Below are 12625 nucleotides of genomic sequence, written 5' to 3'. Positions count from 1 at the left end.
ACTTCTGTTTGGAGGGTTTGAAGGGGGCGGTGTCACCCTCATCGCCAAGAATATTTTGGACTTGTGAGAGGCTTAACATGACCCCAGATCGATCCTAAGGTAACATGTAACCAACGCTAAAAAGCATTTGACTCTATCTCAATCCATTGAGAAGTTGCAGCACTTTGAAGTCAATTTTGATGGAAAAAAATTACGCAAAATAGTGATTTTTGGCAATTTTGAGATGTCCCCTCGTTGCCATGGTAACAGGAAATTTAAGCCTGAGCATGCTGTTGCAAGGGCAATGGTCTAGTTAACACTTGTGCCAAACTTGGTTAGTATTGAAGCAGTTTTTATAGTTTTATAGCAATTTGAACTTGTAACGGCAGACTTTTCAATGAAAACAGCCAATTTTTCACAAAATGCTCATGAAGTAATGGGTTAATTATGTAAAACTGTTTGTTGTATACAGACAACACTGTAATTCTTGCTGAAACAGAAGATGAATTACAATATGGTTAAATTATTTATAAAGGTATTGTTATACCTGGAAACCTACACTCAATGCAACAAAAAAAGTGTTGGTTTTTACAACTTTTAGAAATTTTAGATGATATAAGTATATATAAAACAAATGTTACGTATAATGTTAGAATTAAAAATTGACATGCAAATATATTCATTTAACAAAATTGTAAAACCTGGTCTGCTGTACGGATTTGAGATATGGGGTTAGGGTAATATTGATTGTATTGAAAGAGTACAACTTGAATGTTTCGAATGTATTCTAGGTTTAAGATCAAGTACACCTTAATTTATGGTGGTGTTAAACCACTATTGAAATTTAATGTAAAATGTTATCGTATTGGTCTGGCCTTACCACGACAAAACTAGTCACCGTGTTTGATATATCGTAATTTGTTAAATAATTTTAAGAACTACCGGATCTGTATCTATATTATTAATTCAGGGGCTTAAATTTGTTCAAAATATTTTGTATGAGTGTGGACTTTTCAATATTTTGAATAATCATGAATTTCATAGCCATAAATGGTTAACGATGCCAGTCAAACAGAACATATCAGATATTTTCCCCGTGTTTCGTTAACAGCAGGAAACGTTTTTTGAAACCTAACTATTTAAAGAAACATACTTTACATTGTTATGATCTGCCTATGAAAACTGGTGTTACCTTTCCAGATTTCAAAAAAAAAACTTACTAAAGAAATCATATTAAGATTCGAATGAGCCAACACGCGAATATAGCGAAAATAAGATACTTGCTGACAAAAACTTGTGATACGGTATATATTAATTTTGCTCGTGACACGTCATTTTATGCAGGCGCGGATCCAGGAATTTTCGCAAATTTCGTCAAGGGTTATGCATACTCCCTATCCAAAGCTCGCAGAGGTTCCACATTTAAACCAAATATAAGCTAGGTTGGTGGGTCATGACCCCTTAGCCATTTCACCTCCGGACTGTGCATGTTAAGACATTGGCATTATTCCGAAAGTGTTACCGACAGAATCGAGGATTAATCTGTTTGCGTATTCAACTTTAACATAAATTTTCTCGCCTTTTGTGATATAAACATTGCCTCGAGTTGACAGCGAGGTCGCGTCATTCATTTTGTTATTAGTGACGTCATTTGTACATGATGTGTTAAATGATTTGAAAGTACTAAGAAGAGTACGCTCGTACCCTCCCCTGTTTGCACAAACATATAGAGCAAATCTGTACATTTTACCGAGGTTCACCATAGGTTTAGTTAGATTCATCATAACAGTTGTATAGATGAAATAAAATCCACCTTCGGACACTCTGATTTCTCCTTTATGGTATGCCACATCTTCAGATATGAAAGATCGCTCTGGGTGTTTGTCCCAGTGAATAATAGTTTCTGACTCTCTATCTATAATGTAAAAAATTATTGACTGGGAATCAAATCAGTAATAGAAAGAGCATCGAAACACGAGGCTATCTGATTTACAAGTACGAGGGGGCATCATAGTCAAACATAAAAACCCGTTCCCTGATACCACAATATGAAACCCCGGATAAAAAAGAACCAATCAACGAGCATCCGAATATGATATTTCTGTCGCTTTCCCTTTCTCTGCCGTCACAATAAGTACACATTTTCAACAGAAAGGTCCCCAAACTATGATACAATAATTATTCTATATGCTTTATGTTAAACTGTTGAGTAATCATCTACTTTTTTTAATTTGTGCGTACTAAGATGTTTCCTGCCACTAAAGTTTTGTCGTATCGCTGATGTCACCTTGAAAATTGTGTTATTTACATACATATTAAGTAAAAAGAAAACCTGTTTGTAAATTACTGTAAATCTATTCAATTATTTTTACTTTTACTTTCAGACTGTTTCATGCTTTTGAACTAGTAAACATAACAGTTCTTAAATGTTGGTAGGTTTTACTTTAAGATTTTTATTTAGTGAATTGGGAAAATTGAGTCATAATTTTATTTTTGTTAAATATATATATAATTACATGTAACACATACCACTGATATCCCTTTAAAGATAATAAAGATTAACAACTTGTTACGAGTCTGGATAATTAGGAATGCAAAAGCATGCAAAATAATTAATTGACAAGGTAGGCAATTTGTTTAATGTTTCGCTATTTACATATAAGTATTCGTTATCTTTATTAATGTTGAGACCATACCATGATCACCTTGATTGGATCAGATAGATAATAATGCAGATAACAAAATATGGAACCTTTTTTTGTTTGATGTTTTGACACACTTCTGAATGCCGCAATTCGATGACCCGACGGCTCTCTCAGACTCCTGTTGCCACATTGAAGATATCTTGTGCCTTCCTGTCCTAATTAGTACATACACAAAGAATGAGAAATATTATATAAACGTAGAGTTGTGTAAGAAATAGAAAGAGCATCGAAACACGAGGCTATCTGATTTGTACGAGGGGGCGGAGCCCCCGAGTATTAATCAGATTGCCAATTGTTTTGATGTTCTTTCTCTTTAGTAACATAATCAAACATAAAAACACGTTCCCTGTCGTCACAATATGAAACCCCGGAGAAAAGTAACCAATGAACGAGCATCTATATATGATTTTTCTGTCGCTTTTACTTTCTCTGCCGTCACAATAAGTAAACCCCAGCAAAAATGAGCCAATTAATGGGCATGCTCTGGAGTGCGGGTAACTAATACCTGCACTCCAGTTAACGCACGGTGCATGTATATGTATACGATTTAACTCGGACACATTTTAAACAGAAAGGTCCCCAAACTATGATACAATTGAAAATAATACCAGGAAAGAAAATGATTATAATTTCAAATGTTAAATTTATATGTACGAGATCATTAAACAATATTACATGCATAATTATGCATCAATATAATGTATACTTTTAAGGTAATGAGATAATACCTGTAGCAAGTCGATGTCTTGATATCCGCTCAACAACCTTTAAAAACGGAAATACTTGATAAAACTATCATTACAAAATTCTATATACAGCAACTACTATAAAATTAGAACATATGCATGATTGTTATAATAATGATAATAATAGCAATATTTGTAAGACTGACAAATCATGATAAACTAAAATGACGATACATTGAATACTTATCTTAATGCTTTACAGCAAAAAGAAAATGTCTTTCAATACACAGAAATTACCTTTTGAAATGGTTCCGTTAGGTTCCGAAAGCTACAAACGTATTTGTCGTCATGCAAATAAACATCAAAAAGTTTCTTTCTCATATTAAACGTAACAACATCTTCGTCAGGACTCAACGACAAATCGTTGCAGATAAATGGAAAGTTATGTAGTTCATTAGTTAAATATACAGATTTCAATAATATTTCATCAGCTGCCTTAAACTTATAGACACATATATTAATCCCGATTGTTAAAATACATGCAATCAACAGAAACAGAGTAATAATCGCTTCTGGGAGCATTATAAACGCGACATTTGTCAAACGTTTTCGTACACTTAATGAAGATAATATTCAAATTGCACTGCGGTACATCTACTATCTGAATTTGCAGACATCAAATCGCTACACTACAAGATAGTAGTATGCAAACATATTACGCAGATATTCAATATATATATTTTCCTGTAAATGTACTATCTCTGATTATGTTTTAAACTTTTTCAAGGTCGTAACCCACTTGAAGAGTAAAGGCCAAATATCTCTTTATAGATATGGAATTTTTTCAAGATCATAAAACACTTAGTTAATTGTGTAAATTGTCCGCTAAAGGACTATGAATAACGGTATTACGAGTATTAGACCATGTAAATGCATTTCGTCCTGAGTCACGCATATGCAACAACGTTAACGGCTGTGGTGTTCGCCTGTGTGCGCAGTTTTTATGCAAGAATATTCTTTATTACAAACTATGGTAAATGTATTAGAACAACATAAGAATTCATTTTAAATTCGACAATATGTGTGAGTAATATAACAAATAAGAAAAGATCACCTTGGAAAAAAGTGTAAAAGTACTCGTTGAATATATTGTGTAATTGACGAAATCACGCCTTTGTAATTCAAAGCAGGTGAGGGATGTGGACAAATATAACCACGCCGTCGGTTACCGTTAAATTGATATGCAGATTTTACAAGTTTATAAATACAATGATTTAAAAATAGATTTTTTTCTGTAAAGTTCATAGATGCAACCAATTGAAGGGACACAATTTACGTAAACTATGCAATTTTGAAGTTGACAGTTATCCGCACAGTATACCAAGTATTGAATGAAATATGTCATAATGTAGATTTAACTGATCGTTCTGCGATAGACTCTCTTTTATTAGGCTTTAACAATGTGATACAAGAAATTGCGAATCCGTTATTTTGTAAGAATTATAGTATACATAATCAGCTTACATTTATTGATAAATGTTTTGTTAAGGATAAGGAGTGGTTTGATTATGATTGTTTACAAGCTGGTTATTGTAAAAAATGGAGCTTAGAAGCAAATATCGATAAAACCAAAGTTGTTGTTTTCAGAAATCTTGAAGGTTAAAAAACAATGAATTATTTTATTACGAAGGGAAACATTTATATTGTCGATAGCTTCAATTACTTAGGAACAATATTTACTTATACTGGTAGTTTTAGTTTAAATCAAGAACAATTGATTGGTAAAGCCCATAAAGCTCTAAATGTACAACTGGTTAATAGATATCAGTTAAAATCTAAAGAGTTATGTCAGCTTTTTGACTCTTTTGTTGGTTCAATTATAAATTACGCTGCTGAAATCTGGGGTTTTACTAAATCTAAGGAAATTGAAAGACTTCGTCTTAACTTTTGTAAAAAGATATTAAATGTTAAAATTAATTCATGTAATGTTGCTGTGTATGGTGAACTAGCACGTTATCCTTTATTCCAAGATATGTTAAGATTTTAAGATTTTGGTTTAAAATGCTTGAGACAGATAATATAATTCTTAAAAATGTATATAACATTGCTCTTGAAAACTGTTATTATAGTAAGAAAAGATGGTTATCAAATTTTAAATTGTTATTATGTTATCATGATTTTAGTGATGTTTGGGATTTTCCAGATTCCGTAAATATTAAAATATTTTTACCAATATTTAAGCAAAGGGTATTTGATTGTTTTATTTTTACAAAGTTGGCTTCCTGGTAAAGAGAGCAGTCCTGTTTTGTATCTGTATTATCATGTTAAAGAGTCTTTTGTATATGAAAATTATCTTGATATAATTAATACCAATACTTTAAGGAAGTATCTTACAAGAATTAGAATATCTTCGCATTCATTACATGTGCAAACTGGTAGGTTTCATAGAAATAGAATTGTTAGAAATGAAAGATATTGTTTATATTGTAATCTACATGACGTCGAAGATGAATACCATTTCATTTTAATTTGTCCTTCACTGATATGTTAAAATCAAACAATAGAAGTATACTTTTAAATTTATCCCTGTATGTATGAGATGCGATGTTTCATAGAAATAACTTAGATATAGTATTCGTAGATACAACTTAAGACTCAATCAAACCATATTGCGATATTTGAGAATAATCACCTCGATAAGATATAGTATTCGTAGATACAACTTAAGACTCAATCAAACCATATGGCGATATTTGAGAATAATCATTTAATATGTTCTTTTTAAGAAATTTTAAAACGATGAATTAATTTTAAACCAGGTTGGCATGTGACTAAGCAAAATACAACAGACAGTAAACTTTCGGCAAACTATCGTGGAAGTGTTTGTTTCGGAATTAAAAAAGAATGGATACAATACTAAAAGTTGGTGTGGTAAGCTTACTGTGCGCTTTGGTTACCACTCTCCCCGTTCTAATGTATCTAATAACAACGAGAGAATTGCCACAGAATGATATGTGTGAACTATATATAACCAGAAGATTTCAATGTGAACCCCAAAAAGACTTGAAGGAAGTAGGTTAAGTTTATTTCATTTTTATGTTTGAAAATTCTGTTTTTATCCAGTAATCAATGGAATAATTGATGGACATAAAGTTGGTCAGTCCTATGATTTGAAGTACTGAATTATCTGGGATATATATATATTCCTGATCAAATTAAAGTGTAACGATCTAGAACAAATGTTTAAATAATGCCAATAAATATATTGCAAAGGTATGTTTTTTGTCTATGCTATAGTATATTAAAAGTATAAAAAGCATTAGTAATATCACTGATTTATCGTTTGCTTTAAACAGTGCACATTTCACCCCGGGTACATAAAATGTACAGAAAAACAACTTTAAGATCCTGTATGTTGTAATTGAGGTTGCTTACCAGAATTAAGTGAAATCATATAGGTATATGTATATAATTATGCTTATAAAACAATTCTCAAACATCGAATAATATGTAAAATATGTACTGCAAATATTTACATATTATATGTAATGCATTCATTTCTTATTGAAAAATTTGACTTAGAATTTGTAGAAAATAAATTTTTTATTACCTTTCTTTATTTACATGAAATATTAAATTCGGTAATATCTTTATAAATAATGTTTTTTGAACTTAAAAAAAATGATAAATCTTAATTTGAGCATAATATTTATGATATAAAACCATAAAAATTGTGTTACAGGATCTTTAATTATAGTTAACATAAATAAATTGCAGCGAATAAAGATGCCAAACAATTACACTGCTTAAAATTTATTCATAATATTCACATCAAGCTGTGCATTATAAATATATATAGAGAGGAAAGCGTTATGAAAGTTTAAATACATCTATATTTATTTTTATTATCTAGGGATTGTCGGAGATGCTTGACAGGCGTGAAATTATAAGACGTACAGAAGAATATCGGACACAAGAAACCCTTTACATGCAAAAGCCTTTTCTGAAACTCATTGGAACAGAGTTGATAAATGAAAAAAGTACAAATTTAGTACATTTTTATTAGCTGGACATTTTTTATAGTCATGTCAGCGTTTCCTCGCACGGTGCCGTTGCCGTCCGCAAACTTGAGCATTGATCATAATTTTTTCTTGTTGTATTGTCCTTGATTGTCAAGTTCAAATTAATGTAATTCTAATGTAAATTAAATATCAGCTGACCTAAATTTTAACAAAGTGACATATTTCATTGCCTTTAATTGACTAACTTTAAAATTTAGACCACGCACACAGATGTGAAAATGAACTTTGATATCAGCTGGTCTTGATTTTGACAAAGTGACTTTCCTTCTTGTCCTTTGATGTATAGCTATTAAGTTTGGATAATGCGCACAGTTTTAGAAGTTAATTTGAAATTAGATATCAGCTGACCAAGATTTTGAGAAGTGACCTTCTTTCTTGTCTTGATGTACAGCTATGAAATTCAGAACATGTGCACAACTGAACTTTGGTATCAGTTGACATAGATTTTGACCTAGTGACATATTTGACTTTTTGTACAAAGCGTGATGACATTTTGACCATGTGCACAGTGTAAAGTGCAGAAGCAGATGACCTAAATATTGGCCTAGTGTCATACTTCCTTGCTTATTTGGTGTACAACTATGAAATACCATGTATTCAAATGCATGTAATCAATACTAGATTTGACTGCTTTCAATGTCTCCCTTGTTTAATTATGATTTAACTTCATATTTAGATACAACAGAAGAACTCAAATAGAACTTAATAGAACTCAAATCGACGTTTATTTATTTATGACCTTGACCATGAAGGTTTTTGCTATAATTGGCTGTAACTTTGTAATTTATTAATGAATTATTTTCATACTTTGACAAAACAACCCCTTAACCTAAAAAGTTGAACTGACCTTAACTTGAGCATTAAATGACCTTAACTGCCAAGGTTAAATTATCCGTATTGTTTTTTGTTTATGTTGTCATAATTTTGTTATCTATGTACGTATTTAATTTATACACTAGACAGACATGTTGAATAATTTAGGTATGACCTTTAGCTTTAAATCACCTTAACCATCAAGGTCAAATAATGATTTTTTCTTGTATTTTATTTAATTGTATTTATTTAAATAATTCATACTTGAAGGAAAAACAAAAAGTTGCCGACCTATTGAAATTTAAAAAAGGGAATGTTTTTAATTTTCTTTTTAAAGATTTATTTAAACCTTTTGTTTTCTTTTAGAAAAAGCAAAAAAATAATCGAGCATTGCCACACTCGTTGGTGGCTCTTTTTAAAGTTAAATTTGTGCTCTTCTATTTTCATATCATATAATTAAAAAAATTATTTAAATATAATTAAAAAATACTTCATTGGAACCAATCGTATACAATCGCTGTCATATGAAATTTTCAATACATCGATAAATATTTTAATATAGTCAATAGAAATGTTGTGTAATATCTCATGGTAAATTCCCGAAAACAAATCATTGTACCGTTTCATTTTCTTTTGTTTCTTTTTCCCCTTGAGAAGACGAGAGAGGAGGAGTGAGCGGGATGACGATCATAACAGACTGGCAATATGACAAAGATATGTTTGAGAATAATGAAATATCTAGTAACATAAAATACACAAGTGGGTATATGACAGTTCCTGATAAAGGTCATTATTTCGTTCATTCGTCTATTGAATTAGTGGTACCACCTCACTTAGTAAGTGGTATGGATTTCACAGTACAAATCAAACACAGTATATTTCGTACATGCATCCTTGGGAAAGAGGACCTAGAGATTACCTCAAACATTCAAACATATCTGGTAACAGACAATGAAAGCTTGTACATCGGTAGAAGTCAAGTATCTTCATTAGTCAAAATGGAGGCACGAGACAAGATTTCTATAAGATTAAGTAACATCACATTTTTCCACAACTCAAAAAATAATGAATTTGCCGTTAGATTAGTTTAGTATATTTAGGGTAATAATATATTAAATAATGAATTTCTGGTCAAGTTACTGTTAGCTCAACACATTTAGAGTCATTCTATCCTGAGACTTTTTTGAGATATTACAGTAATATTTAACATTTATACACAAGTTGTGACACGCCAAAAGGAATACTACAAGTTATGAATGTTTTGTGAAAGACCAGTTTTTTTTTTTTTTTCAAATTTGTTTTGATGTTCTTTATTTTGAAATTCATATATTTTCTTACTCAGTCATCCCTGGATACGAATGACGGGCAACTTTGATCTTTTTCTATAGAAAAACATTGTTAATCACAGATGATGCGTATGACCGGAAAGATTATGAGATTCTGACACATTGTTTGGTATAATACTGAATTTTATTTGAAGAGTTCACAGCTGTAAAACTTATAATTGATGGAGCTAGAACACACAGCTGTGTACTCGTTCAATAGAATCAATATTGTACTTAACAATGTATTCGACAATGTATAATGACCTTTATATTAAATACGGCCAATTAATAAAGTTTTGACAAAGTTTATTTTACCTTGAGTACAATTTTAGATTTAATGTGTATTTTTATGAAAACAAGATAGATGTAGTTCAATATAATTTTAATATGGAGTTTACGACTCAGAAAATGAAACCAAGGCTAATTTAGTAAGATCTGATCCAAATAATGGTTTCTATTGGAACCCATCGCGGTGTAAACGTCGGTAGTTTACTTGTTACATTTAATCTAAATTACATTTTATTGCTTTCGTCACTAGATCTACTGTGCCTTAATATGTTTTTGTTTGTTTGTTTGTCTGTTTGTTTGTTGTTTTTGTATATTGAAAACAAAATAATCGAGGAACTGTTTCTTAGATCGTGTAGTTTATTAAGCAAATAAGTCAATATTAAAATTAGAATTATGCATAAATAAGGAAAACAACGCATATATATGCACTACGGTAATATGTGCTGTGTAGTTATCTCTCTTAGTAACAAAGAAATGTTGTCTCTTTTAACTATACATTGTTTTTATGGTCTTTCTATATGTGTTTTATACGTATGTACATTTTTAGATGAAACGGAAGAAAAATCTTTAGTATTTCATACTGTATATCACACATTTAATATTTGATATTTTACATAAGCAAGGAATAAATCTCCATCTTTTGTCACAATATAAAATAACATATTAATGGCTTTATTGGTGGTTTCCATTTTACTCCACGCTTAATATATAGTACCTACCATATGTCCTCATTGTATTTTAACATGTATTTTTATAAATGTCAGACAAATTAATATTCTATGTTTATTTATAGGCCGGTGCGGCTTAATTGTGTTTTTTATTAAATCGGTGAGAAAAATAATTGTATGTAAAATAAACATCGAAAACTTTGTTTTCATGTTATCCTGAAACAGATCAATTTTAACTAACATATTCTGACATTAAAGATTGAAAATGTAATTGTTTGTGTATTTACTTCAAACATGGTATGACTGAGTTTCTTAATGATAATGAAATGTGTACCATCTATGATCCTTTTTATTGATTGGTGTTTACAACATTGATCCTTCTTTGAAAAATATTTTTGATGTAATTGTATTTTTGTTGTTATTGCAATTATATTTTTGATGTAATTGTATTTTTGTTGTTATTGCAATCATTAACATTTCCACATGGGTCACAGGTTAGATCCTCGAGCGAGGCAAACTTTGTCATTGACAATCGAGTATATTGGTAATTTGTCTCTCGTCGCTGATTCAAAAATCATGTTGATTAAAAGTCAGTAACTTGCGGCGAAATTGGAAATTACTTGTATGTCAGGAAAGCCGGTGAGGTGGATCGTCCGCCAAGATATGACCAAAAATGTGTTAAAATAAGCGTGAAAACCTGGCAAACAAACAAACTTTGTAACGAATAATATTCCTTGACAATGTGCTGCAGAGCCTAATATTCCATAATAATGTGAAATATATTTCTAAGAACCTTGAATTTATCAGTTAACAAACAATAGTGTTTAAACATTACAAATTTATTAACTATAGTAATAACAAATGAAACCAAAAAAGAACAATCAGGTTTTATATAAATATCAAAATACTTTCAAAGGAATATTTTCAGTCCATCAGCAGTAAATAAACTTTCAAAACGACATAAAGGCTGACTATGCTTCCAGAACTTTGATACTGTAAACTTTTATACATGATTAGAGGCGTTTGAGCAAAATATTTTGATATATTTACAAAGTAAATAACAGGAACAGATATACAATGTGTACGATATTGAAAAATAAAAGAAGTCTAGCTTGTCATAATTGACACATATCAACCTTTTATATGACTAATTATTAATTAATACTAATATAAGATAATAAACGAGTATATCACAAATTCACATAAATTTAGCTGCTTCCATGGCTTCCTTTCCATGCATTATCATAAACTGGGCAGCTATCACATCCTCTCTCAATAACCCCTACTGTATCCTTGATTGATGAAAAATCATTAATGTCTTTACCTAAACGTTGTTTAAAGTAGCGGCACTTATGCTAAAAATGAAAAAAATTTAATTTAACCATATCAATTGCAAGACAATTATATTATATTTTTGTAACCTACAACATGAATTAAAAACTTAAAAATAAGTGGTATATATTTGTGTTAAGTGTTGATCAGCATTGTAAGTAAAAACCACCCCTAATACACTCGTTATGTAAATGTGTACTGTAAATACACGTTATGTTATCACAACAGTTCTATTCCAATTTATTTTTATCTAACGTTTTACCTATGACAAAAGTGATAGATATGAAATGGTAATAATAGGAATACCAGTACCTGCATCTTATATTTCACTAGAATAGATTAACACTATGTTTTTAGGTGTCTTTATCTTTTTCTATCACAAATACATACATACATTAATGCAACTCTGATCATTATGTACGCCAAAAATAAAAACTCTTATCATTATTTAAACCCAAAACAAACACATATGCGTAAACAACTTTTACAGAATATCTTTTCACGTATACGTCTTTTATACGAATCAAACAAAATAATAAAATCGCCACAAAACAAAGAACACAAAATGAGTTATTTTACAACTCCTAGATACAGTTTAAACAACAAACATTCAACCGAAAGTATTAACTTCTTATCAGCATCAGAAACAAAACCAAAACAGCTAATAATTACAGATATCTTTAAAACCAAAGCATCAACTATAAGAATCCTGAGAAGACAACCAAATATTTCTTACCAAACAAATAT

The 12625-nt window shown here is 30.4% G+C and overlaps 2 protein-coding genes across 2 annotated transcripts; one reads left to right on the top strand and one right to left on the bottom strand.

The window, feature by feature from the left end:
* Positions 1-1258: 1258 nt before the first annotated feature.
* Positions 1259-4109, bottom strand: LOC132741682 (uncharacterized). Its single transcript, XM_060729912.1, has 4 exons — positions 3668-4109; positions 3413-3449; positions 2732-2839; positions 1259-1894 (listed from the first exon to the last, which is right to left on the bottom strand). The coding sequence occupies exons 1-4, from the start codon at positions 3950-3952 to the stop codon at positions 1470-1472; spliced, it is 855 nt and encodes a 284-aa protein (XP_060585895.1). The 5' UTR covers positions 3953-4109; the 3' UTR covers positions 1259-1469.
* A 2120-nt stretch (positions 4110-6229) lies between these two features.
* LOC132741681 (uncharacterized) lies at positions 6230-10987 on the top strand. The gene is made up of 3 exons (XM_060729911.1): positions 6230-6442; positions 7284-7410; positions 8923-10987. Exons 1-3 carry the CDS (start codon positions 6275-6277, stop codon positions 9354-9356), a joined length of 729 nt encoding a protein of 242 aa, XP_060585894.1. The 5' UTR covers positions 6230-6274; the 3' UTR covers positions 9357-10987.
* Positions 10988-12625: the final 1638 nt, after the last annotated feature.

This window comes from Ruditapes philippinarum, unplaced genomic scaffold (assembly GCF_026571515.1).
Source record: "Ruditapes philippinarum isolate M1 unplaced genomic scaffold, ASM2657151v2 ctg2999_1_1_1_1, whole genome shotgun sequence".
NCBI classification, from domain to species: domain Eukaryota; kingdom Metazoa; phylum Mollusca; class Bivalvia; order Venerida; family Veneridae; genus Ruditapes; species Ruditapes philippinarum.
The sequence above is the reverse complement of the archived record's forward strand: the minus strand, read 5'-3'. Positions and strand labels throughout refer to the sequence as shown.